The following is a 26547-nucleotide window of genomic DNA, read 5'->3' on the forward strand; positions in this document are numbered from 1 at the left end:
TATCTCTGAACACACATTAGAATGTCATTACTGACCAATAAGAATCAAGTATTCCAGAGACGCTGTGTAAAATTCATTGATCCTGATTGGTCAGTTACGACATTCCAAGGTATGTTATTCTGAGACAACAATCACTAAATAACACAGGCTCATCCGGGAACTTCAAATCATCTTGACCATTAGTGAATAGACTTACATACATATTTATATGCGTGTCTCTCACACTGTTGTTAATTGTTTGGCACCATGTTTTGACTGAATAATAAGACGTATGCTCCATTCAGTTGTTTACATTTGTCTGATTTGCATTTAATAAACTAATACAGCCGATATATCTTTTGAGTCTCATTTTGGTTCTGTTTATTTTTTTTTTTTTCAAAATAATTGTTACTATTTAATCTGTTGTTGGATCTGTTGAGGTAGAGGGAAAATATTTAAGGAAAAAAAATATATATATGTAATAATAATAATAATAGTAATAATAATAATAATAATAAATAAATTTGAGAGAGACAGAAAAAGAGAATGAATAGAACAACAGGGAAAATAATGAAGTACGTAAAGAGCGAATTACATTGAAGGCATTGAAGATGAATTCAAAGACTCTTGATGAACTCTGGGAGTCCTGCAGGAACGCTTTCTTTGCCATTCCAGATGACTTTATTAATCAGTGATTTGAGTCATGTCAGAGATGTATGGATGCAGTCCTCCAAGCTCATGATGGAGTCAGACACAATATTCATTCTGTCTCCACTGCAGCAGGACTTTATAATCTATGCTGGACAATATTTCTGTTCAGTGATGAGACTTTTGTCTTAGCAGAGTCAGACTTTACTGTCCTAATGAAATCATTCAAAATCAAGGCATGATCATATTTTATTGTGGTAAAATAAGTGTAATCTAGAGGCCTTTCCCTTTCATATAAGCCACCTCTGATACCAAATGATCAACTCAAGTCAAGTTGTCATTTGCTGTTCCTAAAACTTGGATAGGCCACAAGACTTTTGTCAGGTAGAGTATATTGTTATTACAGAACTCACTCAAGAAATTTGTTGCATGAATGGTTTTGGGGTGCTCTCGTCAAACGGAACAAAAACGAATAAACGTCCAAAATTTCTCTTTCGACAAGAAATGCATGAAGAGTTATTCTAACCAATAACAAATCACAAAATTCACCCAGCAGTCAAAACTCCTATTCACATTTATATAAGCAAGAAACTTAAATCTACTGACAATGCAAATGACAAACACACAGCAAGAAGCAAAACAACGACTGCATGACACACAATGAACAGTTCATAAAAGGGCGAACATTAGTTTATTCACGCAGTTGCATTAACTAAACGTCTTTTATTGTATTTGTCTGTGTGACCAGTTCGGAAAACACACTCAACTATTCCAACAAAAAAAATGTGGGGACAACATCGCTATACATTCCTAAACACTTAAATTAGTCTTCATATAAAATCATTAAATAATTAGACAAGAGAGCACAATCAAATGGCAAATTAAATCCTCATTTTAACGTTTATAAAACAGAAAAACGCTGCATGCATTCATATAGGGGGTTACTCTGTGTGTTTTTATGATAAATTAATTTAATAATCAATATCTGCATGTGATTTTGAGAACCAAATTATTGAGGTCAAACAACAATTTTGGTTCCTGTTTTATTTCAAATGATAAACCTAGGATTGGTTTTCCAGCACTGCAAAAAGAGATTAGTTGACTTTACTTAAAATAAAAGACAGGTAAACTCATTTACTTTGGATAAAGTGAGTAAACCCATTGCTTTTAATGTATTATTAGGTATATTATAATAATTATATGTGCATAACAATAATATTAAAACAATCAACTTAATTCCAAGTTACACTTTTGTTTTATTTTAAACACAGTCAACCTGATGCTTTTAATGCAACAGATTCACTGACCCATTAAAAGTAAAGCAACGTATGGCTTTTTACAGCGAGACAATCACAACTATTCTTGGATTTAAAATTATATTACAGTATAAAGTTGTCGACTTGAAACAAACAAACATAAAAAAATGCACCAGATTTGTGGTTAATTTCAGAATTGAAATGATAAAAGAACATCCTAAAAGTCAAAATAGTGGTTAAAACATGTAACTGTATAGCTGCTTGAGCATTATAACCCAACATAAGTCATCTAAAACCCATCTGAGTGTTGGATTAAAGGAACACTCCACTATTTTTGGGGAAAATAGACTCATTTTATAGCTTTCCTAGAGTAAACAGTTATCTTTGACTCCATTCAGCTGATATCTGGGTCTGGCAGGACCACGTTTAGCTTAGCTTAGCATAAATCATTGATTCAGATTAGACCATTAGCATCTCATTCAAAAATCACCAAAGATTTTCGACAATTTTCCTATTTAAAGTTGGACTCTTCTGTAGTTACACTGTGTACCAAGACCGCCTGGAAATTTTGTTCTTAAAAAGAAGTTATTTACCCTCGCCACCGTTGGAAAATAAAATGCTGCTATTTTCTAGGCTGATACTGCGACTCTCATTCTAGCGAGAGTAAATAACAACTTTGAAATTTCCGTCTGTCTTAGTAACCAAAGTAACTACAGAAGAGTCCAGCTTTAAATAGGAAAAATCCTCATTTTAATGTTTAAAAAAATAGAAAAATGCCACATGCATTCCTATAGGGGGTTACTCTGTGTGATTTTTTATATGTTAAATTAATTTAATAATCAATATCAACATGTGATTTTGAACACCAAATACAACGGTAAACAACAATTTTGGTTCCTGTTTTCCTTCAAATGATAAACCTAGGATTGGTTTTCCAGCACTGCAAAAAGAGATTAGTTGACTTTACTTAAAATAAAAGACAGGTAAACTCATTTACTTTGGATAAAGTGAGAAAACTCATTGCTTTTAATGTATTATTAGGTATATTATTCATGTAATTTAATGAATTAAATCAACTTAAGTCCAAGTTACACTTTTGTTTTATTTTAAACACAGTCAACCTGATGCTTTTAATGCAACAGATTCACTGACCCATTAAAAGTAAAGCAACGTATGGCTTTTTACAGCGAGACAATCTCAACTATTCTTGGATTTAAAATTATATTACAGTATAAAGTTGTCGACTTGAAACAAACAAACATAAAAAATGCACCAGATTTGTGGTTAATTTCAGAATTGAAATGATAAAAGAACATCCTAAAAGTCAAAATAGTGGTTAAAACATGTAACTGTATAGCTGCTTGAGCATTATAACCCAACATAAGTCATCTAAAACCCATCTGAGTGTTGGATTAAAGGAACACTCCACTATTTTGGGGGAAAATAGGCTCATTTTATAGCTTTCCTAGAGTAAACAGTTATCTTTGACTCCATTCAGCTGATATCTGGGTCTGGCAGGACCACGTTTAGCTTAGCTTAGCATAAATCATTGATTCAGATTAGACCATTACCATCTCATTCAAAAATCACCAAAGATTTTCGACAATTTTCCTATTTAAAGTTGGACTCTTCTGTAGTTAAACTGTGTACCAAGACCGTCTGGAAATTTTGTTCTTAAAAAGAAGTTATTTACCCTCGCCACCGTTGGAAAATAAAATAGTGCTATTTTCTAGGCTGATACTGCGACTCTCATTCTAGCGAGAGTAAATAACAACTTTGAAATTTCCGTCTGTCTTAATAAACAAAGTAACTACAGAAGAGTCCAGCTTTAAATAGGAAAAATCCTCATTTTAATGTTTAAAAAATAGAAAAATGCCACATGCATTCCTATAGGGGGTTACTCTGTGTGATTTTTTTATATGTTAAATTAATTTAATAATCAATATCAACATGTGATTTTGAACACCAAATTAACATACAACGGTAAACAACAATTTTGGTTCCTGTTTTCCTTCAAATGATAAACCTAGGATTGGTTTTCCAGCACTGCAAAAAGAGATTAGTTGACTTTACTTAAAATAAAAGACAGGTAAACTCATTTACTTTGGATAAAGTGAGAAAACCCATTGCTTTTAATGTATTATTAGGTATACTATTCATGTAATTTAATGAATTAAATCAACTTAAGTCCAAGTTACACTTTTGTTTTATTTTAAACACAGTGAACCTGTTGCTTTTAATGCAACAGATTCACTGACCTATTACAAGTAACTAATGGCTTTTTACAGTGAGATAATCTCAACTATTCTTGGATTTTAAATTGTATTACAGTATAAAGTTGTCGACTTGAAACAAACAAACAAAAAAAAATGCACCAGATTTGTGGTTAATTTCAGAATTGAAATGATAAAAGAACATCCTAAAAGTCAAAATAGTGGTTAAAACATGTAACTGTATAGCTGCTTGAGCATTATAACCCAACATAAGTCATCTAAAACCCATCTGAGTGTTGGATTAAAGGAACACTCCACTATTTTGTATTGAAAATAGGCTCATTTTACAGCTTTCATAGAGTAAACAGTTATCTTTGACTCCATTCAGCTGATCTCTGGGTGTGGCGGAACCACTTTTAGCTTAGCTTAGCATAAATCATTGAGTCGGATTGGACCATTAGCATCTCACTCAAAAACAACCAGAGTTTTGATCATTTTCCTTGACTCTTCTGTAGTTTCATTGTGTACTAAGACCATCAGGTAATGAAAAGTTGTTGTTTTCTAGGCTGGTATGTCTAGGAACTACTCTCATTATTAAATAAAAAATTAAAATGTGCTATTTTTATGGTACAGCAGCAAAGTTCATTGCTTATTTCTTAATAAGCAATGAACTTTGCTGCTGTACCATAAAAATAGCACATATTTAATTGTCTGTCTGTCTTAGTTCATGATGTAACTACAGAAGAGTCAAGCTTTACATAGGAATTCATCAAGTCTTTGGTTATTTTCATAGCAAGATGCTAATGGTCTAATCCAATTCAATTATCTATGCTAAGCTAAGCTAAAAGTGCTCCTGCCAGACCCAGAGATCAGCTAAACGGATTCAAAACCTGGTTAAAACTTAACTGTTTACTCTAGGAGAGCTATAAAATGAGCCTATTTTCCCCCAAAGAAGTGGAGTTATCCTTTAAAGTCTCACAGTGAAGTTGTCAAACCACACAAAGGGATTGACTTCTTTAATCACCCAGACACTTGGTGTTTCCAAACCGAACATTTTCACCTGAGATGGCTGTTTCAGCAGGGCGTTTTGCAGAAACACCCGCAAATAATAACACTGTACTTCCACCGATAATCTTTACCATATTAAGAAAGAAGACGCAGTGGCACAAGGAGCGAATCACGTGGACAAATGCCGACTCTAAAGTTCACTGTGTGAAGGATTCAACAGTTTACGAAAAAAAGTCATCAGCTAACGATGAAGCTTGTTCTGGATATTCAGGTGGATCTCACAAAAGCTGTCACGAAATGTGCAGGTCATCCCGAAAATATAAAGATAGAAATGAGAAATTGTATTTGGCATAAAGAAGCTTGCATTGTAACAATATTTTCACTCCAACTTATTATTGTACTGACATATTTTCCCCAGTCAAGTCACTTATTACTGTAATTGAACACAATTCCCTCAAATAAAGTCAATCTTTTTACAGTAGTTTAAAATTAAAACATATGGCAATGCTTTTACCTATTTAATGACAGAACAATTTTAAATATGCCTCAAATTAATATTACACGGCAAAATATTTCCCTAAATTAGCCGTTTTCCGTATTTTGTAATTCCTGTTTTTCTTTCCTCGTTTATTTATAGATTATTAGACCTTGATCTTCCTTCCAACAACGTTTTAACTTGAAAAAGCTTGAATAGTGTTTTTTATGAACATGTTTATTAGTTTAAAGTTATCTGTTGTCTGGGTTTGTGTTGTATATAACGTTACAAACACCTAGCAATAATCATTTTCTGTTTTTTTACAGACTTATTTCTCTAGATATTATTTATTATATTATTTCAAACTACTAAAATGTCAGTAAAAGTCACTTTGTTCAACTGTAGAGTTGAACTTTCAACATTAAAAGTGGACAGAGCAGGGATCCACATCCCATAATGCAATTCACAACCAGAAATAAACACTTGTGAATCACAAAATACAGAAATGTAGTTTTCATTCTTTTTTTAATTGGTATTTATAATAAAAATCACATTTGTTCATATTAAAATAATGGGTTTCTATGTGGATAATTATAGCTGTCGGTAAGACTTTGATGCTTCCGATTGCACATTTTGTTGACAAAGTTGCATTGCAACTACATGCCAGTTACTTCTCATTCGAGTATTAGTAGACTGTCTGCTTAATATCTGCTGATGCTGCTCCTTCAACAGACATTTAACTGACTATAAGAAACTCTGCAAGTACATGTCAAGTTACACTAACTAACAGTGTACTTTTAATCTAATGGCAATTGGTTGGCATGTAGATGCAATGCAACTTAAATTCTACAAAATGCATTGAAGGGAACATCAAATAAAGTGAAACCTAGATGTAATGAATATCTATATTTTATTCGCTTAATGCTAATTTTAATTCATCATTTTTATGATTTTTACTAGTAAGATTTCATCCTTAATACTATATATGTTAGCATTACAGTAATGAGTCTGTGTGAAAAATGTTAGTTCAGTCATGAAAATGTATACAAGTTTTGTTTTCTGAATGCTGATTTTAATTTCTCATTTAACTAGTAATAAATGATATTGTAGCATTACAGTAATGAGAATCTGTGTGAAAAAGAGTTTTTCTCAATGCTAATTTTATTTTACATTCGTATTATTTTTACTAGTAATAAATGATATTGTAGCATTACAGTAATGAGTATTTCTGAGGGAAATGTAATTAATTCAGTCACGAAAATGTATGCAAGACCTGTTTTTCCTGCTCCTTTTAAATTCTCATTTTTACTAGTAATAAATGATATTTTTGCATTACAGTAATGAGAATCTGGTTGGAAAACATGATTAGTTCAGTCATGAAAATGTATATAAGTTTTGTTTTATTAATGCATATTTTAATCTAAAATATTTGTCATTTTTATTAGTAATAAATGATATTTTTGCATTAGAGTAATGAGAATCTGTGTGAAAATTCTTAATATTTCAGTCATGATAATGTATTTAAGTTTTGTTTTATTAATGTTAATTTAAATTTAGCTTTTTAAACTAGTAATAAATGATATTTCTGCATTACAATAATGAGTATCTGTGTGGAAAATTTAATTGGTTCAGTCATGAAAATGTATTTAAGTCTTGTTTTCTTAATGCTTATTTTAATTATTTTTGTCATTCTTACTAGTAATAAATGATATTTTTGCATTACAGTAATGAGAATCTGTGTGGAAAATGTGATTAGCTCAGTCATGAGATTGTATATAAGCTTTGTTATATTAATCCAAATTTAAATGTATCTTTTTTTACTAGTAATACATGATATTTTTGCATTACAGTAATGAGAATCTGTGAGGAAAATGTATTTAGTTCAGTCATGAAAATGTAAAGAACTTTTGTTTTATTAATGCACATTTAAATTTCTCATTTTTGTAATTTTTACTAGTTATAAATGATCTTTTTGCATTGCAGTAATCAAATCACTTTTATTGTCACATCATCAGTGATGAGAATCTGTGTGGAAAATTTGATTATTTCAGTCGTGAGATTGTTTACAAGCTTTGTTTTATTAATCCCAATTTACATTTAGATTTTTAACTAGTAATATAAATTATTGCATTACAGTAATACGTATCTGTGTGGAAAACTTGATTAACTCACTCATGAAAATGTATAAGTTTTGTTTTATTAAATGCACATTTTGGATTATCATTTTTGTCATTTTTACTAGTAATAAATGATATTATTGCATTACAGCAATGACAATCTATATCGAAAATTTATTTAGTTCAGTCATGAAAATGTATATTAGGTTTTGTTTTATTTATGCACATTTCAATCTAAAATTTTTGTCACTTTTACTAATAATAAATGATATTTTTGCATTACAATAATGAGAATCTGTGTGGAAAATTTAATTGGTTCAGTCATGAAAATGTATAAGTTTTGTTTTATTAATGCTTATTTTAATTCATTTCAATTTTTGTCATAGGTACTAGTAATAAATGATATTTTTGCATTAGAGTAATGGGAATCTGTGTGGAAAAATCAGATTATTTCAGTCATGAAAATGTATATAAGTTTTGTTTTATTAATGTTAATTTAAATTTTGCTTTTTTACTAGTAATAAATGATATTTTTGCATTACAATAATGAGTATCTGTGTGGAAAATTTAATTGGTTCAGTCATGAAAATGTATTTAAGTCTTGTTTTCTTAATGCTTATTTAATTATTTAAAATTTTGTCATTTTTACTAGTAATACATGACATTTTTGCATTACAGTAATGAGTATCTGTGTGGAAAATGTGATTAGTTCAGTCATGAGATTGTATATAAGCTTTGTTATGTTAATCCAAATTTAAATGTATCTTTTTTTACAAGTAATAAATGATATTTTTGCATTACAGTAATGAGAATCTGTGAGGAAAATGTATTTAGTTCAGTCATAAAAATGTATATAAGTTTTGTTTTATTAATGCACATTTAATTTCTCATTTTTGTAATTTTTACTAGTAATAAATGATATTTTTGCATTGCAGTAATGAGAATCTGTGAGGAAAATGTATTTAGTTCAGTCATGAAAATGTAAAGAACTTTTGTTTTATTAATGCACATTTAAATTTCTCATTTTTGTAATTTTTACTAGTAATAAATGATCTTTTTGCATTGCAGTAATGAGAATCTGTGTGGAAAATTTGATTATTTCAGTAATGAGATTGTTTATAAGCTTTGTTTTCTCAATGCTACTTTTAATTTCTCATTTTTTCTTCATATTTTGAAGGGAAATAAATCCTGCAGACATTTTCACTTGTTAATAATGATAAAAAAAAACTAAATTCACAAAAATATCACCATGAACTTCGGAAGCCACAAACGGACCAGTGCACGAGCGCCACTGAAAATCCTAACATGAGACTGAAAACAAGTAAAATCTCAGTAAATCTTGACCAATGGTAAGCGGAGAGATAGATCAGACATTACACAGACGAAAACAGAAAACACACAATGCTAAAAAGTCGCGCTCCGGATTCCTCGACTGTCTATATGTACAAGGGTTCGTTCAGAGTCGGAGTGTTTTGTTCGAATCTCTTTTTCCAGACAAAACACGAACACATTAAAACGCTTCAGTCCTGTAACAGTGCAGTGAATTGGGCTCCATTTCCAAACCAATCCAGAAAAAAAAAGTGAAAAAAAAAATAAACATGCAGTCACTGCGATCTAAATGAAACAGAAGCAAACAAATGGAACTCTTCTGATCCATGCACTTGACGCATGAACTCAATTGTGAATTCCTAAGGGTTTGTCCAAGTCCGACCCTTAATAAGAACCCACAATAGTAACAGCATCTCAATCCAGCAGCCAGAAAAGTCTGAATACACAATACTTGTTGCATAATAACAGAAATCGAGTCTGTTTCCATCCTTTCAGATGACACTGTAGTGGTTTGGGTTTGATCGGGGTAGCATCAGAAGCTCTTTACCAAACAATAAAAAGGAGCATCAACTTAAGAGAGACTTGACCACATCAAATGATACTTGTTAATTTTGTTCACAGAGAGAAGCAAACAGTATCTTATTATGTTCCCCCTCCGTCAGACTTGTTGCAGGTTTCTGTTTTGACCTCAGAGAGTCTGTGCTCAGATCAGGGTTTTTTTTTTGTGAACGTTAGGCCTCGGAGCCCAGAGATGTTCTGGTTGGACTGGGTGGCAGACGCGCCGCAGCACTGTGCTCCGTCCGGAAACTATATTCATACTAACACAAAAACACACAGAGAGAAAAAGGTAAACACACCATTCATGGGAAACACTGACCTCTAGTGGTTCCACCAAAAACAGCTGCTGGTCCAATGATCCTTAATGATCTAAAACTGAACTCAACATTACAGAACAAAATATGCTAAATGATATTTTAGGCCAAGTGCATTGTATGTTGTGCATTTCTTATCAGCTATTTTTATATGAAACTAAGCTTTTTCTATTATTAGGATTCAAAAAAATAAAAAGTGAAAAAATGGATTCATTTAAATCTTTAGAAATCTTTTTTTTTTATTAATTATAAATGTTTTGACTGTCACTATTAATATTTAATGCATCTTTTAGAATGCGGAACTCAAACTTTTAAAACACTTAATTTTGCACACACAAAGTATGTATGTGTGTTTGTTTTACTTTTTTACTCCATCCATAAATAAATTAATAAATTTATATATATATATATATATATATATATATATATATATATATATATATATATATATATATATATAATTATTAGCCCCCCCTTATTTATTAGCCCCCCCATGTTATTTTGTTCCTCAATATCTGTTTAACAGAGATTTTTTTAAACATTATTATTTTATTAACTCATCTCTAATAACTGATTTATTTTATCTTTGCCATGATGACAGTAAATAATATTTGACTATATATTTTTCAAGACACTTCTATACAGCTTAAAGTGACATTCAAAGGCTTAATTAGGTTAACTAGGCAGATTAGGGTAATTAGGCAAGTTATTGTATAACGATGGTTTGTTTTGTAGACTAATGAAAAAAAATAGCTTAAGGGGGCTAATAATTTTGACCTTAAAATGGGGTTTAAAAAAATTGAAAACTACTTTTATTCTATCCATCTATCCATCTATCTTTTACAGTCTTGAAAACACACATATGGTTGGAAATGTGTGAAACTCAGTGCTTCACAGCTGGTGTCTGATTTGTGATAGCAGTGATATTGTTAAAGAAATTAATGGATTTGTCATTGAAGAGCGCAAAAAAAAAAAACCTCAATGGAGAGTGTGTGCCACTTTGTGGCAATTTTTGGTAACGCATCTTTTAGAGCACTACTTCATGTCATAATTGTTTTTTTATATACATATAACATTCACATTTTGGAAATGATCTGATGAGTGTCTCCTTTAAAAAGATCAAATTATTACAAAGCATTCATGAATAGAAACAATTGAAAGAGACAGTGCATCGAAAAGCAAATGTTGCTATCATTTCATTTACTCACCTTCCACTTTATTTTAAACAGTTTGAGTTTTTATTTGTTCTGTTGAAACCAAAATAGATATTTGGAAGAATGTTAGAAACATGTAACCATTGACATACATAAGAAGTCAATGGCTACAGGTTTGCAGCTTTCTTTAAAATGTCTTCTTTTGTGTTTTCTCTTTTGTGTTTTTAAACTCATAAAGGTTTAAAACCACATGAGAGAGAATAAAGCCCCGTTTACACTAATGCGTTTTGGTTTTAAAATGCATAAGTTTTGCTATGAATACGCTATCCGAGCACACTATGCCGATGTTTTCGAACGCTGAAAACGGAGCGTTTTGAAAACGGTGGAGAGGCCGCTTTCAATCTAAAACACTGCTGCTCCGTCTCAGTGGATATGGGGGAAAACGGAGACATCTGAAAACGGAGGCGGGGCTGCAGACATTCGCCTCTGATTGGGGATTATCTTCAATATTAAGTAGCCTACACACAGTTCAGTCCTGCATCCTCTCCTTGTAAGTTCAGACTTTGCAAGTTTAATATGGAAAACAGACTCCCGAGGATATATCGGGTAAATCTTCAAAGGGAACAGAGTACTGTATAACCTTATTCACATCTTCCTGGCTACGTTGTTTCACTTTCTTAACAATAAAATAAAAACATGAAGGAACTACTATTTTCATTTTGTTATTAACAACTTAACAAGACAGCAGAAATGTTGAGGCGTTGTGCTGCATATATGAGCGTCATTTTCGCTGTATGCGTATTCATAACAAAACGGAGCCGATAACACTACTGCCTCCTTTCATTTTCATTGAAATTACGAAACATGCCCTCTCTATTGCTGAATATCAATTTTAATAATCAATAATGGCCATTATAAAAGTATAACGTACAATAAGTTTATACAATATAGGAAATAAAGGCAAGCAATTACTCAATATAGGGAATGTATGTAGTTGGATTAATTATTAATTTATCTTTGCGCTCAGCCAAAACACGTTACCCAAAAACAAGTATTAGATTCAAAAGACCAAAGTCAGGGAATATTTCGTTAGATAAAGACATACAAGATGAATTAAATATCACGTTTAGCAAATATAGTGAGATTAGATCCATGGGAGATCCTTGATTAGCACAGCTATCATCTGGGTAGATAAGCTGCAGCGCTTGCCAGAGAGTGTGTGTGTGGTCACGCGATGTGCGTTTTAGCGTTTTGGTGTGGACGGAAATCAGTTCAGGAACGCTGGGTGACCCGCTAGTGCGGATCGTTTACATTCTGAAACGTTGTTTTAAAACTAAAGCGCACTAGTGTAAACGGGGCCTAAATGATGAGATGATTTTCTTTTTTGAGTGAACTATCCCTTTAAGCTTGGACAGTGCATTTGCACATCTAGAATTGAGGTGGCAGTTGATAAAACTCTACAAAGAGAAATTCCACGCCTTGCTGAATAAGATTAAAGCTTTTGTTTAGTTATAAAAACACAATGTAAAACATGTTAGCATTAAATCACCTGCTAGAAAATAAAATAAAATCCAACTGATCTAGAAAAATCTAACTAAATTCCACTTGTCACAATTCAAACCCAACAGATCCTCACCTCCTTCTCAATCTCTGCAAGTGATTTAATTCTGATGCCCATTAGATCCACCTGCTGCAACTGAAACACACAGAAACACATTCAGACCAACAACAAACATTAAAGACATATTCAATAACATGTTTGGATCAGTGTTTGTTAAAAGCACCTAAAACATGTTTATCTGCAAACACAAAATACAGAACTGCACCTATGATGACAATCAACTTTTGTAAGCTGTTTGGACAGAACTGTGTATAGGTATAGTGTGTCCACAGTCATATCAGAGAGATTGAAACACAACAAGTCTCTTTTTTTTTACTTTTATAATGTTAAAATAGAATCCAAATCTCAGTGAGTGCAGTTTTCTCCGCCCACCGAATTAATTGACAGGCGCGTATCAATTAATTTGGTGTGTGGAGAAAACTGTACTCACTGAGATTTGGATGTCTCCATCGTAATGTGTATAAACATGTCCACAGAACAGGATTTGCAAAGAAACTTTGATTAAAAGATCTGTTCAGCTCTTTATCATCACCTGCAGCCTAAAAAATGAGTGTACTTCAAACTCTGTAACAACAGAGTGTGTGACTCATCATTGCAGAAAGGCTTGAATGAACTCCACCACAAATACATCAAACAACCTGACTTGGTATTTTTTTTTACTTATAAATCGAACCTCGGCTTCATGCGTGTCTGTCTCTGTCACTGACTGCTGTTTATTTGACGTAACACAAGAGAAACAGACATGCATGTGAGAACAGTGGGCGGGGAGAACCAGCTTATTTGCATTTAAAGGCACAGGCTAGAAAACAGCTACACTTTGCTCTAAGAACAAAGTGAGCAGATTCTGCATTATGTCATAAATAATCTGATGGGTATTTTGAGTTGACACTTTACAGACACATTCTGGAGACACCAAAGATGACTTATCTTCTGACAGGGGTAAAATAAGAGCCTTTTAAACTACAAAACTAAAGAAAAAACTATGTCTGTTGCTCTTTTATCCTTTAAATTCTATAATGTTTATCTCGACACAAATATACAGTTGAAGTCAGAATTGTTAGCCCCCCTTTGATAAATATTTTTTAAATATTTGCCAAATGATGTTTAACAGAGGAAAAAAAAAAAATCACAGTATGTCAGATAATATTTTTTCTTCTGGAAAAAATCTTATTCGTTTTATTTTGGCTAGAATAAAGGTAGTTTTTATTTTCAAAAATAAATAAATAAATTTTGGGACAAAATGGTTAGCCCCTTTAAGCATTTTTTTTTTTTTGATAGTCTACAGAACAAGCCATTGTTATACATTAAATTGCCTAATTACCCTAACCTGCCTAGTTCACCTAGTAAATCTAGTTAAGCCTTTAAATGTCTCTTTAAGCTGTATAGAAGTGTCTTGAAGAATATCTAGTCAAATATTATTTACTGTCATCATGACAAAGATAAAATGAATCAGTTATTAGAAATGAGTTATTAAAACTATTATGATTAGAAATGTGTTGAAGAAATCTGCTCTCTGTGAAACAGAAATTAGGGGAAAAAAATAAACAGGGGGGCTAATAAATCTGACTTCAACTGTATCTAATTTTTTTTTTTATCTTTGCAGCCTACAGACAATCCATGAAGCATGAGATGACTTAAAAAAACAGACTCACATCAGTGGAGGCACTTGCAAACTTCTCAGAAATCATGAAAGGCACTCCATCCATCGCTGTAAAGGCAAATAGGCAGTGTCAAAGTCAGTCTGCATTTTTGTTGATAAAATCAATGAATAAATTGACTTTTTTGGTAATTTTATTAAGGTTTTCACTGTCACGAGCAATGTAATTGGTCTTAATAAAACTATCATTGACAAAACTATAATTATCTTGCAAAAAAGTCTACTGGTTTAGCTAATCATTTAAACAATGGTAATGAATTATATGATTTTAATTATTTACAAGGTCTTTTAATTCTAATTGAAGGAGCAAACTTATTTCTAACACTCAACAAGGAGTTGATGGCTTCTTTAATCTGAGAAGGTGTGCACATTTTTATATTCAAATATTTCTCTCCATCTGTATTTGTTGGTTCCAGCATTGTATAAGAAGTTTTTGTCTAGGTCAAGTGTGTTTTGTGCGGTTCTGGTACCAGAAATGGCATAGAGGTTGGAGTTCTGGTGTTCAAAGTCTGGTCTGGTTGTGCTTTTTCTGAAACATGCGGGCAGCGTCATGGATATGTGCCTGTTAAGAAACACAAACAGAAAACAAACATTACTCAGTCAAATAAACATTCAGCACACTTTCTTTAGCCTCACTATTAATATCAGAGTGTCGTCAGCTTACAATAAAAAGAAGAAAACCACATTTGCTGCTGAAAATAGACCAAATGTCTCTTTTTATCTGACTGACAACTTTGACAGATACTGAACAAACTGAAAATGTATAATCATTTTCAGTGTGTAAAGTAACTAATTACAAATACTCAAATGACTGTAATTAAGTAGTTTTTCCTCAGGAATTGTAATTTAGTGAGTAGTTTTTAAAAACTGTACTTTTACTCTCACTTGAGTACATTTTTAGTGCTGTATCGGTACTTTTACTCCGCTAATTTCCTTCAACCTGCAGTCACTACTTTATTTTTTGTTGTCTCTGGGGATTAGAAAGTTCAGTCCTGTGATTCCTGTCCAATCAAATCACACACAGAAGGTAAATCACATCATAATGAACTACCTGAAGACATGCGCGCTTTATAAATGCAGCAAACTGTTTGAAAGCACTAAAAGTGTCCAAGAAGATGTCCAAAATCTTTAAACGCATTGACCCAAAGACTGTTCAGATGCATATCACTGATGAGAAGATGAGCCAGCAAGCACAAGACGTTAACATGACGTCAAATTGACATTGTACCCTAACGTTATGGGGACATCGCATTTTGTTTGAATATGAAAATCGTGTTGACGCCAGAACTTAACGTCAGGCCAATGCCCAACCTAAAACAAACCAAATATCATCGTCTAATAATGTTACAGCTTGACGTTGTGCTGAAGTTACCACAATGTCCATCACACTTTGGATTTTGGTTGCCATGCCTGACAAATAAATGTCAGTATTTGACATAAATTGTTAAGATGTTGTTTAAGATGTTGGCTCAACATTGGATTTTGGTCACTTGACATCACGACCTAAATCTAACCTAATATTAACGTCTTATGATGTTGTGTGCCTGCTGGGCAATAACTAAATGCACTATAGAATGTTACGTTTACACACATCCACAAATTACATGTAAATGCATCAGCTTTATACAGCATAATACTCACTACACTGCAAAAAATGCTTTTCTTACTTAGATTTTTTGTCTTGTTTCTAGTCCAAATATCTACAAATTCTGAAACCAAGAAGTATTTTCTAGACAAGCAAAACATGTTGTCTTGTTTTAAGAAATAATATGCCAAAATGAAGCGAGTCTTTCCTTAAATCAAGCTGAATAATCTGCCAATGGGGTAAGCAAAATAATCTTATCACAAATCGAAAAACAAGATTAGATAGAATAGATTTTAGAATAGATAAGAATACATTTTGCTTGTCTAAAAAATGCTTCTTGATTTAAGAGTTTTTAGATGTTTGGACTAGAAACAAGACAAAAAATCTAAGTAAGAAAAGCATTTTTTGCAGTGTACTCTTTTAAAGGGGCTACTTTTTACTCTACTTACACTACATTTTTAGGCAAGTATTCGTATTTTTACTTGAGTATGATGTTTCAGTACTCTTTCCACCACTGATCATTTATTATATCATACAGGACTGAGTAAACGTTTTAGACCACTATTACATTAGTGGTTTTAGGTTGTAACGGCTACAAACAGTTTAAGTATTTATCATTCTCTTTGCTATAATACAACCAGAAAAATACAGGTACTTATTCATTTATTTATTCATTTATTTATCAGTTTGTTTAAGACAGGTGGAAGAAAGATGAAAGAATGAGCGTTTGCATCTGCTTTTTAACAAGCCGTGTTGAAAACCATTTCTGAATTAACGTAATTGTTCACTCTTAAAATGTACAGACAGGTTTTAAACCATTACGCTAGATAAAGCGAGCATTTGTAAGGGTTTTGACTTTGAGTAATTTAATTATTGCAAACACACTGTTAATGCAGTGAAATCATATCTGTAGGTAAAAATAATGAAATCAATAAAAGTTAAATCTCATGTTTCCATAATATGACGGCTTAATTGTTGTGAACCACAAATGTGTCGAGTCCGGATGTACCGTATATGTTTGGGAGCTAGAGACAGAAACGGTCACACACTCATCGAGACACATTTGTGCTTGTGTGTGACTTCAGTGCTGTTGTATCCGGTTATAAATATAACAGTATCACAGGCGGACAGTGTCCAGAGCACATACAGACAGAGAGGAAACAGCTGGAACAGACACTTCCTCATTGGAGAAACAGAGAAACGCCACGGGCAAAGAAAACCCAGAGACACAAACAACATCGTAAACATCATACATGTGAGAAAACACACATTTTACACAGGAACAGCATGTAAAAAAACACTACAAAATGCTTGACTTATCAGTTTAAAGGGTGCCGTCATGGAAAACAGGATGTATTATCAAGTATGTTAGAATTCAATTTATTTAACTAATTACTTACGGGAAGAAAAGCGCATTACATTTACATTTAGTCATTTAGCAGACGCTTTTATCCAAAGCGACTTATAAATGAGGACAAGGAAGCAATTTACACAACTATAAGAGCAACAATGAATAAGTGCTGTAGGCAAGTTTCAGGTGTGTAAAGTGTAAAAAGCAAAACATTAGTAATTTGTTTTGTTTTTTTGTATTCGATTTGCTGTTGTATAATGTTATTATTATTAGCAGTATTATTTATTATATCCATATTTATATTTGTTTTATTAAAAGCAAGCTTAGATTTGTCCACCTGTCAGGTTTTAGACCACATGGGGCACAGCATGTGTATTAGGATACTCAGGTTTTTGAGCACACTTCGGTATAATATTAGAAAGTGTGCAAGCTCTAATTAAAATGAAAGATTGCACTTAATTTTAAAAGCAAAACATATAGATTTGATCAGATCTACCGGCTTAGCAAATCATTTCCTAAACAATGGTAATTAATTACATGATTTCAATTAATTACAAGGTCTTTTAATTCTAATTGAAGGAGCAAACCTCTTTCTAATACTAAAATGAATTTTTTGTTGATAAAATTAATGAATAAATAGTTAAACATGTATTTGAAATATCGACTTTTTTGGTAACATCAATAAGGTTTTCACTGTCACTTACAAGCAATTGGTCTTAATAAAACTATAATTATCTTGGATGAAAGTCAATATCCAGTGTGCACTTTCATAAAAGTCTCAGATGAGTCTCTAAACACTATTACTATATGATTCATATAATTCACTATATGATTTTTTCCCATTTTCATCATTTTTGTTTATATACTGTGCAGCCCTATATACAATAGTGTTTATAACCAGGCAGACTTTGGTATAAACTCTGGTGTCTAATGCCTCGTTTCCACTGAGTGTACGATACGGTCCGATTCTCCACTGTAAATAGTGCCAAAGGTAAACCTCTCATCTGTATCTTTAATCTTCACCAGCACATGTAACCTCTTGTTAGAGAGGATTATTTCGTCATTCTGAGTTCACAATAGTCCAATAGGTGATATATCAGCTTCTTTGGAAAGTGTAACCAAAAAGTGGTAAGGTATGGTTCGCTTTTTGGTACCTTTTGACAATGGAAACGGCCTTAAAGGCGTACCGAACCGTACCGTACCACTCAGTGAAAGGCTGCATTTACACTGCACTGTTCAAGTGACTCAATTTTTTTCTCCCATGTGGCACAGATAGAATATGGCCCATGTACGTGTAAGCGGGAACAAATCACATGGATTCGGACTCAAATCAGATTCAAGCCCTGTTCATGTGTGGAAATTTATCCTATATGAATCGAATCTGTGTTCTCGTGTCTGCAGTGTAATCAGGTAAATCGGATTTTTACCTGTTAATGCAAGTCGCGCGTCATTAAAAAGCATAGCGAATGATGTCAAGTCTGACACTTTCTTTTCAGAACAGACTTCAGCAGAATCGCAAACCTTAAATCTCATACACGAGGACTATTGTCATATAGCACAGGTATTTAAGTATGTTATCGAGAGCGAGAGAGCGCCTAGTCCGCCACGTAACCAATGTAGACCAATATAAAATTTGTGCATACATCACGTGCATAAATCACGCCATGGAGATTACATTAAGATGCCTAAAGGTTTAAAAAAGCTTATTTTTAAAAAGAAGATGGACAAATCAGAACCTTTCTGTCATAAACTATAGTAAAACAGCGTGTCAAAGGCTGCGAACAGATTACATTCAGGAATAGAGAAAGAGCGTTCTTTAATTATCAGCTTTTAGTCAGCGCTTGCTCTTTTTTTCCTGGTCATTGCGCCTTTGCCGTGTGCTGTGTAAATGCAGATGATCGGCTACGAGTCACTTATAAAAGATGATGTAAGCAGGTCATCAAAAAAAAAAAATCGGATACAGTCACAAAATCGGAATTGACCATCAAGATCTGCAGTGTAAATGCAACCTATATGTGCCAAAAAAACGGACTATCCTGGATCTGCTGATTTACTTAAAGAGCTCATATTATGGGTTTTTGAAAATTCCCCTCCATGTAGTGTGTAACACAGCTCTAAGTGAAGTGAAGTATCCAGCTAAGGCTTAAATCTGTTAGTGTACAGTGTTTAAAACGGTTGATTCATTTATAAAAGAGTCGACTCATAGTGCTTCAAACGAGTCGCCTTGATACCAAGTCATTAGGTGTTTCGCCATGACGTACGAACGAAACCAAGTTATTCACGTGAACACGCAAACCCGGAGATTTCAAATCTGAGGCCCCGCCCTCTGACGCAGTAACGCAGACACACCCACAAACACACCCATACAAACATGCCAGTCGATTAAAGTCACATTGCAAATGGAAATTATCGAGCCTCTACCCAAAGATGAAACCTCAGCATAATAGCCAAGGAGTTGGAAACTACTGGAAACTTCTGCAAACTACATGCTACAAAGAATACTTCATCTGCGTTTGTTAAAGGAAGGATCAGTAAAGAGTAACTTACTGATGGACGTCAGGATGGGTTTCTTCCTCCATTTCTCAAGTGTAAGTACGTGCGGTTAAAGTTGTTGCCTCGTTGACTCTGGCTTGCAAATGTATTTAGTTGTGATTTATTACTTGTAACCGCGTGTACTGTATCAGGTTAACTGGCTATATTCTCATCGCGTGCAAAGTCACGCGACGCGTGCTGCTTTGTTTACGGAGCTCCGTGGACGAGGGTAGTGTGTGTGTGCGTGCGCTGTCGTCCGGAGGTATGCGTGTGTGTTTGTGTGTGTGCGCGCGCGTGCGCGTTGTCGCCCGGAGGTCTGTGTGTGTTTTTGTGTTTGTGTGCGCGGACGATGGCAATGTGTGTGTGTGTGTGTGTTTGTGTCTGTGAAAAGAGCAGAGTGAGACAAGCTAGGAGATCTCCTCAACAGTTTTTGGAGTTTTTGCTCAATAAAATAGTTAATCGTCTGAATTTTCAAGTCCATCGACTGTATTTACATTGACCCACTGGCAGCTAAAATCCACGCCTACACTATCGAGCGTGTATGAACTGTGATTACTTTTATATTGCTGACTAGCTGTTGTGCATTTCACTCTCTGACTGAAGGCAGTCGACCAATCGCAACAGGCTGTCATTGGTCCAATCAGCGCAGATTAGCTTCGCGCTAAAGAGGGGTTTGGGAACAAATGAATCACTGGACGATTCATACGGGAATCGCTGGGATAATTAGGTAAAAATAAATGCAGATTATAAGACCATGAAAGTGTTTTTTGACCTTGCATGCATATTACTGTTCTTGGGAGACCCTTACAACCAAGATATGACCCTATTTCATGTATAATATGGGCTCTTTAAGCCAAAATAATGACTAACCAAGTGTTTGCTTGTTTTTTTTTGTTGTTTGGGTTTCATTTCCTTCTTTCAGATCTTTGTTTTTTTTTTTCCGCTGCTCTTTCATCAAACACAATTCACACTTCCTCAGGTTTCAGACTAAACACAGACAGACAGACACACACACACATACTTGGGCAAGACTGGCGCTGGAGTGGAGTTGTTGGTGAGCGTCTGGATGTTATTGGTGGTGTTGTTGCTGGAGTTGTTCTGTACAGGTGAAGAGTCTTGGGTCCGTGGCACTTTCCCCATGCGGTACCAGATGCCCATATTGTTCAGCTCTCTGAAAGAGGATAAACAGAACTACATTTCACCAAACATAAACATAAACACACCCACAGATGCATTTCACTTGATCTGTATAAACACTGCTTCATTGGATGTCAGCCAGAGATACACAAATACTTCAGGCTGAGATATTTCAATTAAAACAATGCAATTAGACTGCTGATGATATTTAATGACGCTAATACTTTTATACATTTTTAAGAGAAAACTTTAAACATTAATTTTTAAAACATGCACATTTAAATAGGAAAAAAAACATGGTTTAAAGTTATTATTTTATGGAGGAACATCATTTATGCAGTAGATCAGAAATATTTCATAATAAAAACAAAAAAGTAAAATCCTGATAACATTAATATATATATATATATATATATATATATATATATATATATATATATATATATATATGTGTGTGTATATATATATATATATATATATATTTTTTTTTTTTTTTTTTTTTTTTCAAATTTTTATTCATTCACTCATTAATTAATTCCCTCATTTATTTTTATCTGCTTTTCCAGGGCCGGGTAGTGGGGGCAGCAGTCTCAGGAGAGAATGCCAGACTTTCCTCTCCCGACACTTCCTCCAGCTGCTTTAGGGGGATCCTGAGACGTTCCCGGGCCAGCCGAGAGAGACAGTCTCCGTTTACACTAATACATTTTATGAAACAGCGTTTTGAAATGAAAACAATCCATGTCCACACTGGCGTTTCACCCAGCATTTCTGAAAAGATCTCCTTCAACACTACACTGCTAAAAACACACATCACATGACCACACACACTCTGGCATGTGTTGCTGTGTATGCACACCTCCCCAGATGAGAGCAGCGCACGTTGGACAGTTCATCAAGGATCTTCCACTAGATTTCGTCTCACTGTAGTTGTTAAACGTAATATTCAATCCATCTTGGCTCTGTCTAATGACTCTTCAGTCTTTTAAATCTATTACTTGTTCTCAGGTAGCGTGTTTTGGAAGAGCGCAAAGATAAGTTAATATATTATTTAATATAACCACGTACACTGATTCTGCAAATCTGACTGATTGCTTGCCTTTATTTCCCATATTGTATAAACTTATTGTACGCTACACTTTTAGAATGGCCATTATTGATTATTAAATTTCAAAATCATGCACAGTTGAAGTCATAATTATTAGCCCCCCTGATTTATTAGCCAGTTTAACAGAGAGCAGATTTCTTCAACACATTTCTAAACATAATAGTTTTAATAACTCATCTCTAATAACTGATTTATTTTATCTTTGCCATGATGACAGTAAATAATATTTGACTATATATTTTTCAAGACACTTCTATACAGCTTAAAGTGACATTTAAAGGCTTAACTAGGTTAACTAGGCAGATTAGGGTAATTAGGCAAGTTATTGTATAACAATGGTTTGTTCTGTAGACTATCGAAAAAATATATAGCTTAAAGGGGCTAATAATATTGTCCTTAAAATGGTGTTAAAAAAAATTAAAAACAGCTTTTATTCTACCTGAAAGAAAATAAATAAGCCTTTCTCCAGAAGAAAAAATATTATCAGACATACTGTGAAAATGTCCTTGCTCTGTTAAACATAATTTGGTAAATATTTAAAAAAATTAAATAAAACTCAAGTGGGGGCTAATAACTCTGATTTCATATGTATATATTGTTCATTCACTGCCCACCTGCAGATCAATATTCATTTATTCATGAAATACTAATGAACTGTGCTTTACTGATATTTTAAATATAAATCGCAATTAATGTCATCCAAAATTATGTATACATAAATACACACATGCATATATTAGAGAAAATGTTTATTTATTATATATCCAATAATATATATGCATATATTACCAATTATATATAAATTTAGATATCTATGTAACAAAAATATTCACATAGTTTTGTTTCTATGTATATGGCCATGTGGTGGCACAGTGGGTAGCGCTGTCGCCTCACAGTGAGAAGATCGCTGGTTTGAGCCTCGGCTGGGTCAGTTGGCATTTCTGTGTGGAGTTTGCATGTTTTCCTCATGTTGGTGTGGGTTTCCTCCGAGTGCTCCGGTTTCGCCCACAGTCCAAACACATGCGCTATAGGTGAATTTGGTAAGCTAAATTGTCCGTAGTGTATGATTGTGAATGAGTGTATGGGTGTTTCCCAGTGATGGGTTGCATCTGGAAAAACATCCCTGATTAATAAAGGGACTAAGTCGAATAGAAAATGAATGAATGTATTTATGTGTATTACATATACATAATAAATATATATAATGCACAGAAACTCACGATTAATCTTCGGCCAGCACTAATGTTACCATATTACATTTACAGCCTGTAAAGTCGGTTCAAGGCAAAATATATTATTAATAAATATACACAAACTATGCTTGTATGAATTCAAAAATAATATTACTAGTTTACTATTATTCATTTGCTCATAAAACACTAATGAAGTGCGCTTCAAACATCACGAAGGCATTTTCTATGTTGTGTAACTGACCCTATGAAGGTGTACTGTGGTGGAGCCTGTTTCGAGCGTCCTAAAATGCGGATGTCACAGATGGCGGCTTCAGTGGAGTCTCTCGGGATGAACTTAATGCATAACCTCCTCTTCCTGAACGCCGGCTCTTCTGCAGATACACAAACAGGACACCATGAAGAAAGTGAAAGGGAGATTCACAACAGACAGAGAAAACAGACAAAACGGGGTCAGCGCTTGAAATCAAAGAGGATCATTTCACACAAGATCGATTAATTATTTAACATGAAACAGAAACTAAACCCACAAAGGAGGCTGAATTCATTATCGGTCTGCACGTCTGAAAGCAAATACATTAGTGGCAAACAAGCATCTCTTTAAAGCTGGTTAACGTTGCTCCTTGGTTTATTTACAGCGGTTTTATTCACGCTGGCTTAAGTATGTGAACAAGGGCTGCACAATACTGGAATAATATGCAATATTTTTGTTATATTGAGCGTTGTGATAATGAAGTTTCGGTAACACTTTACAATAAGGTTCATTAGATAATGCTTTTACTAACATGAACAACACATGTACAGCATTTATGAATCAAAATTGAACAATTACTAATGCATTATTAACATTTAAGTCCATGCTTGTTAACATTAGTTAATGTACCATGAGTTAACATGAACTAACAATGAACAGCTGTATTTTCATTAACTAACGTTTATTAACATGAATAAATACTGTAGTAAATGTATTGTTCATTGTTTGTTCATGTTAGTAAATGCATTACTTAATATTAACTAATGAACCTTATTGTAAAGTGTGACCGAAGTTTCTTGCATACAACTTGGAAGGTGCTATTTTATTAGCAATTTAAAAATGTATAATTTATATTAGGATCATACTAAATTAAGATAAACAGGTGATAGATATTTTTAAGTATGTTTTTATTTTATTATATATATATATATATTACAAGTCAAAATTATTAGCCCCCATTAAATTCTTTTTTTCTTTTTAAATATTTCTTATTTCTTGATGTTTAACAGAGCAAGGAATTTTTTTTACAGTGAGTCTGTTGTTTTTTTCTTCTGGAGAAAGTCTTATTTGTTTTATTTTTGGCTAAAATAAAAGCAGCTGAATTATTTTTTTTTTTTTAACATTTTAGGGTCAATATTATTAGGCACTTTTATGGCCCGTTTCCACTGAGTGGTACGGTAAGGTTTGGTATGCTTTTATGGCCGTTTCCACTGTCAAAAGGCGTACGGAACCGAACCGTACCATACAACTTTTTCGGCACCCTTTCGCAAGGGTACCAAACATGAGAAAGGGTAACAAAAGGCGAAGCTAGATGCGCAGCTGAACGCTATTGGTTTACAGAGATGCGTCATTCGCTTACGCAACAAGCCAGAATGAAAACAAAAGAGCCGCCATATTTAAAATACACAGTCGAGAGATTACAGCATATATATATATATATATATATATATATATATATATATTTAATAACGAGCCATGGTTGAACTGGGCTCAAACAAACCATGTCGTCGTTTTGATGAACAGCTACAATGCCAAAAAAAGAGCAGATTAACCCTGTGCCCCTGTGCCCCTGAGCCAGTCTGAAGCGCGAGCAGTTTTGCGTTCTTGCTTGCGCTCGCAGCTCGTCTATATCTAAATCTTCTTGAGCTGATGATAATATTGCGCGCTTGATTATTGACGTGCTTTTGAAACCCGTTCCTGTCAGACAGTGACAAACGTGAGAGTGAAACACGAAAAAACAAAGGAGAAGCCGGAAAACAAGGAGCACATTATTTTTTCAGCAAACAGGAACAAACTGCCATGTTTAATATCATCACCTTTTACACTAATATGAACTGGGAATGATGGAATGACTCTCTAACAGAGGCTACAGGTGCTGCTGAAGATGACAGACACAGATGAGAGGTTTGCTCTGACTGTGGGCTATATTTTGTATTGTTTTTGAACCTAAATAAGGACTAAATGTATGCTGTGTGTAGTTCTTCTGTAGGTGGTAACATAACCAACTGTAATGGGCTTTATGTGTTCATATATGATGCATTCATCTATTTAATATAACTATAGACGTTATATTTATTGATCTGCAGTTATAATCAAATCATGTTCATAGAAAGGTTAGTAATAAACATTTAGTGGAAACGCAAGCCTGATAAAGGTGACCCGTACCGACCCGAACCATACTGTACTGTACCAGTCAGTGGAAACGAGCCATTAGCTACTATTTTTCGATAGTCTATAGAACAAATAAAAATCGCTATATGCCAAATTACCCTAACCTGCCTAGTTAAGGCATTAAATGTCACTTTAGGTTGTACAGAAGTGTCTTAAAAATATCTGGTTGAATATTATTTACTGTCATTATGGTAAAGATAAAATAAATCAGTTATTAGAAATGAGTTAGTAAAACTATTATGTTTAGAAATGTGTTGAAACAAATCGTCTCTCAGTTAAATAATTCAGGGGGGGTTAAATATATATATATATATATATATATATATATATATATATATATATATATATATATATATATATATCCTGCTTCCTATTGGCTGTTGTCCTTTTCCTCTATTGTCCGAGGGTTTAAATACATTAATAAATATATTAATGAAACGATATTGTTCAGTGTGACCAAGATAGTAAAGACCTCATCTGATTGGTCAGATTAGGATAAACAACCTATGCATGAAGCACACAAATGTTTGGCACAAAATAATGTGTTTTACTTATTGCCTTTCTCTGCAATATAGATATTTAATTAGATTTATTTATTTCTTAAAAAAAAAAAAATCAGTTTATTGTGACGTCACATGAAGCGGCTTCTGGGTCCAAGCACCATATCAAACTGTATGGGGAGGCTCATCAATTGGTAATAATAAATATATTTATACAACAGTTCTGTCTGGTTCTCAAATCTGATTGGCTGATAGCCGTGTGATATTCTGCAATATCAGCACCCGTACAGCCTCTTTACCCTTTGTGTATTACTCCGCCCACATACAGCCAGCAAAAAGCAGACACTACAGATCTAAAGTTTAAAAGATGCTTGCTCAGCTGTTTAACTGTCA

The 26547-nt window shown here is 33.5% G+C and overlaps 1 protein-coding gene across 2 annotated transcripts in view; it reads right to left on the reverse strand.

Annotated features, from left to right (window-relative positions):
• Positions 1-961: 961 nt before the first annotated feature.
• Positions 962-26547, reverse strand: part of mvb12ba (multivesicular body subunit 12Ba) — a 79870-nt gene continuing 54284 nt past the window's right edge. For both annotated transcript variants that reach the window (NM_001076606.2, NM_001431133.1), the window contains exons 5-10: positions 23474-23603; positions 20819-20968; positions 14800-14891; positions 14325-14380; positions 12688-12747; positions 962-9843 (exon numbers count right to left, since the gene is read on the reverse strand). In NM_001076606.2, coding sequence (NP_001070074.2) covers positions 9757-9843; positions 12688-12747; positions 14325-14380; positions 14800-14891; positions 20819-20968; positions 23474-23603 — 575 coding nt within the window. In that variant the 3' untranslated portion in view covers positions 962-9756. The remainder of the gene's footprint in view (positions 9844-12687; positions 12748-14324; positions 14381-14799; positions 14892-20818; positions 20969-23473; positions 23604-26547) is intronic.

This window comes from Danio rerio, chromosome 5, assembly GCF_049306965.1.
Source record: "Danio rerio strain Tuebingen ecotype United States chromosome 5, GRCz12tu, whole genome shotgun sequence".
Classification (NCBI taxonomy): domain Eukaryota; kingdom Metazoa; phylum Chordata; class Actinopteri; order Cypriniformes; family Danionidae; genus Danio; species Danio rerio.